This window comes from Coturnix japonica, unplaced genomic scaffold (assembly GCF_001577835.2).
Source record: "Coturnix japonica isolate 7356 unplaced genomic scaffold, Coturnix japonica 2.1 chrUnrandom722, whole genome shotgun sequence".
NCBI lineage: Eukaryota > Metazoa > Chordata > Aves > Galliformes > Phasianidae > Coturnix > Coturnix japonica.
Genome location: NW_015440085.1, coordinates 20,393 through 23,175, shown reverse-complemented (window position 1 = coordinate 23,175; position 2,783 = coordinate 20,393). Strand labels below are relative to the sequence as shown.

The 2,783-nt window shown below is 58.9% G+C and overlaps 1 protein-coding gene across 3 annotated transcripts in view; it reads left to right on the top strand.

Moving 5' to 3' along the window:
* The window catches only part of QPRT (quinolinate phosphoribosyltransferase), a 17,049-nt gene that overhangs the window by 5,177 nt on the left and 9,089 nt on the right, over nucleotides 1–2,783 (top strand). For 2 of the 3 annotated variants that reach the window (XM_032441898.1, XM_032441899.1), the window contains exon 1: nucleotides 684–1,879. In XM_032441898.1, the coding sequence (XP_032297789.1) occupies nucleotides 707–1,879 (1,173 nt within the window). In that variant the 5' untranslated portion in view covers nucleotides 684–706. Of the gene's footprint in view, nucleotides 1–683; nucleotides 1,880–2,783 lie in introns of those variants that run through there. The other variant, XM_015851154.2, reaches the window with a different exon arrangement.

Below are 2,783 nucleotides of genomic sequence, written 5' to 3'. Positions count from 1 at the left end.
GTTCTGCCCCATAGATTGGGGTTCTGCCCCATAGATTGAGTTCTGCCCCATAGATTGGGGTTCTGCCCCATAGATTGAGGTTCTGCCCCATAGATTGGGGTTCTGCCCCATAGCTGTGGGTCAGCCCCATAAGTGTGGGGCTGGGATGAGGACGTGGAGGTTTTGGGTTGGACTTTGGACCCCATAGATTTGGGAAGGGGGGAGGGGGGGGACAAAGGGCAGATCTATGGGGCTGATATGGGGCTGATGTGGGGCCACGGATCTATGGGGTGGGATTCGAATCTGGATCCTCAGATCTATGGGGCTGGATTGAGGTGAGGAGACCCAGATCTATGGGGCTGGGACCCCCAGATCTATCGGGTTTGATGGGGACCCCCAGATCTATGGGGCTGGATTGGGGTCAGGACCCCCAGATCTATGGGGCTGGAATGGGGTGAGGAGACCCAGATCTATGGGGCTGGGACCCCCAGATCTATGGGGTTTGATGGGGGTCGGGCCCCCCAGATCTATGGGGCTGGGACCCCCAGATCTATGGGGTTTGATGGGGACCCCCAGATCTATGGGGCTGGATTGGGGTCAGGACCCCCAAATCTATGGGGCTGGGACCCCCAGATCTATGGGGCTGGATTGAGGTGAGGAGACCCAGATCTATGGGGCTGGATTGGGGTCGGGACCCCCAGATCTATGGGGCAGGACCCCCAGATCTATGGGGCAGGATTGGGGTCAGGACCCCCAGATCTATGGGGCTGGGACCCCCAGATCTATGGGGTTTGATGGGGACCCCCAGATCTATGGGGCTGGATGGGGACCCCCAGATCTATGGGGCAGGATTGGGGTCAGGACCCCCAGATCTATGGGGCTGGATTGGGGTCAGGAGACCCCCAGTGGCACCCATGTGACCAATGACGTCATCATGAGCAGCACCTCCAACATGGCTGACCCCACCAAGATGGCCGCCAGCGACGTGACAGACCCCACCAAGATGGCCGCCAGCAACATGGCCGCCGCCACAACCAACATGGCCACACCCAATATGGCCGCCGCCACAACCAACATGGCGGCCAGTTCCAAGACGGCGGCTGCCCCAACCAACATGGCTGCCACAAACAACATGGCGGCTACCGCATCCAAAATGGCCGCCGCCAAGATGGCCGCCGCCACAACCAACATGGCCGCCACATCCAATATGGTCGCTCACACCCCCAACATGGCGTCTGCCACAAACAAGATGGCCGCCACAACCAACATGGCCGCTCCCTCCACCTTCATGGCCACCCCAACCAACATGGCCGCCCCCAATATGGCGGCCGCCACACCCAACATGGCCGCCACACCGGAAACGCTCCGCGCTCTACTTCCGGTCCCCCAGCTCCGCAGCCTGGCTCGCCATTGGCTGCACGAAGACTGCCCGGGATTGGACCCGGCCGCCATGTTGGTCGGCCTGCAGCCAATCAGCGCCCGGATCGTCTGCAAGTCACGTGGCCTGTTAGCCGGCCTCCCATTCGTCGACGCCATCTTGGACGAGCTGGGTTGCTCCGCCCAATGGCGGCTGCCGGAGGGGAGTCACGTGACGCCGAACGCGGAAGTGGCGCTTCTTAAAGGGCCAGCAGCCCATATTTTACAAGGGGAACGGACCCTATTGGATGTATTGAGTCGGTGCAGCGGGACGGCGACGGCCGCCATGATGGCGGTGGAGGTCGGGAAGGCTTTAAAATGGCCGGGGGTGATCGCTGGGACCAGGAAAACGACGCCGGGTTTTAGATTGGTGGAGAAATACGGCCTGAAAGTGGGAGGAGCCGACACGCATCGATACGACATCGGGGGGATGCTCATGGTCAAGGATACGCACAGGGATGCGGTAAAGGGAGGGATGAAGGAGGTAAGATGGCGGCGGGAGGACTTCCGGGGTGTGGGGAAGCACTTCCGGGTGTGGGAGAGGTACTTCCGGGTGTGGGAATGGTACTTCCGGGTGTGGGAGAGGTACTTCCGGGTTTGGGAGAGGCACCCATAGACCCCATAGGGACCCCATAGAGCCCCATAGAGACCCATAGAGACCCATAGACCCCATAGAGACCCATAGACCCCATAGAGACCCATAGAGACCCATAGAGACACATAGAGCCCCATAGAGACCCATAGACCCCATAGAGACCCCATAGAGACCCCATAGAGACCCCATATAACCCGATAGAGCCCCATATCACCCCATAGACCTCATAGGGACCCCATAGGGACCCTATAGAGACCCCATAGACCCCATAGGAACCCCATAGAGACCCCATATCACCCCATAGACTCTATATGGACCCCATATCCCCCCCTATCTCCCCATAGACCCCATAGGGACCCCATATAGACCCATATCACCCCATAGTCCCCATATGGACCCCATATCACCCCATATCCCCCCATAGAGACCCCATAGAGACCCCATAGAGCCCCATAGACCCTATATGGACCCCATATCCCCACATATCTCCCCATATAACCCCATAGGGACCCCATATCACCCCATAGAGACCCCATATCACCCCATATACCCCATATAACCCCATAGAGCCCCATATCACCCCATAGAGACCCCATAGAGCCCCATAACACCCCATAGAGACCCCATATAACCCCATAGAGCCCCATATCACCCCATAGACCCCATAGGGACCCCATAGGGACCCTATAGAGACCCCATAGACCCTATAGGGACCCCATAGAACCCCATAGAGACCCTGTATCACCCCATATCCCCCCATATCTCCCCATAGACCCCATAGGGACCCCATATC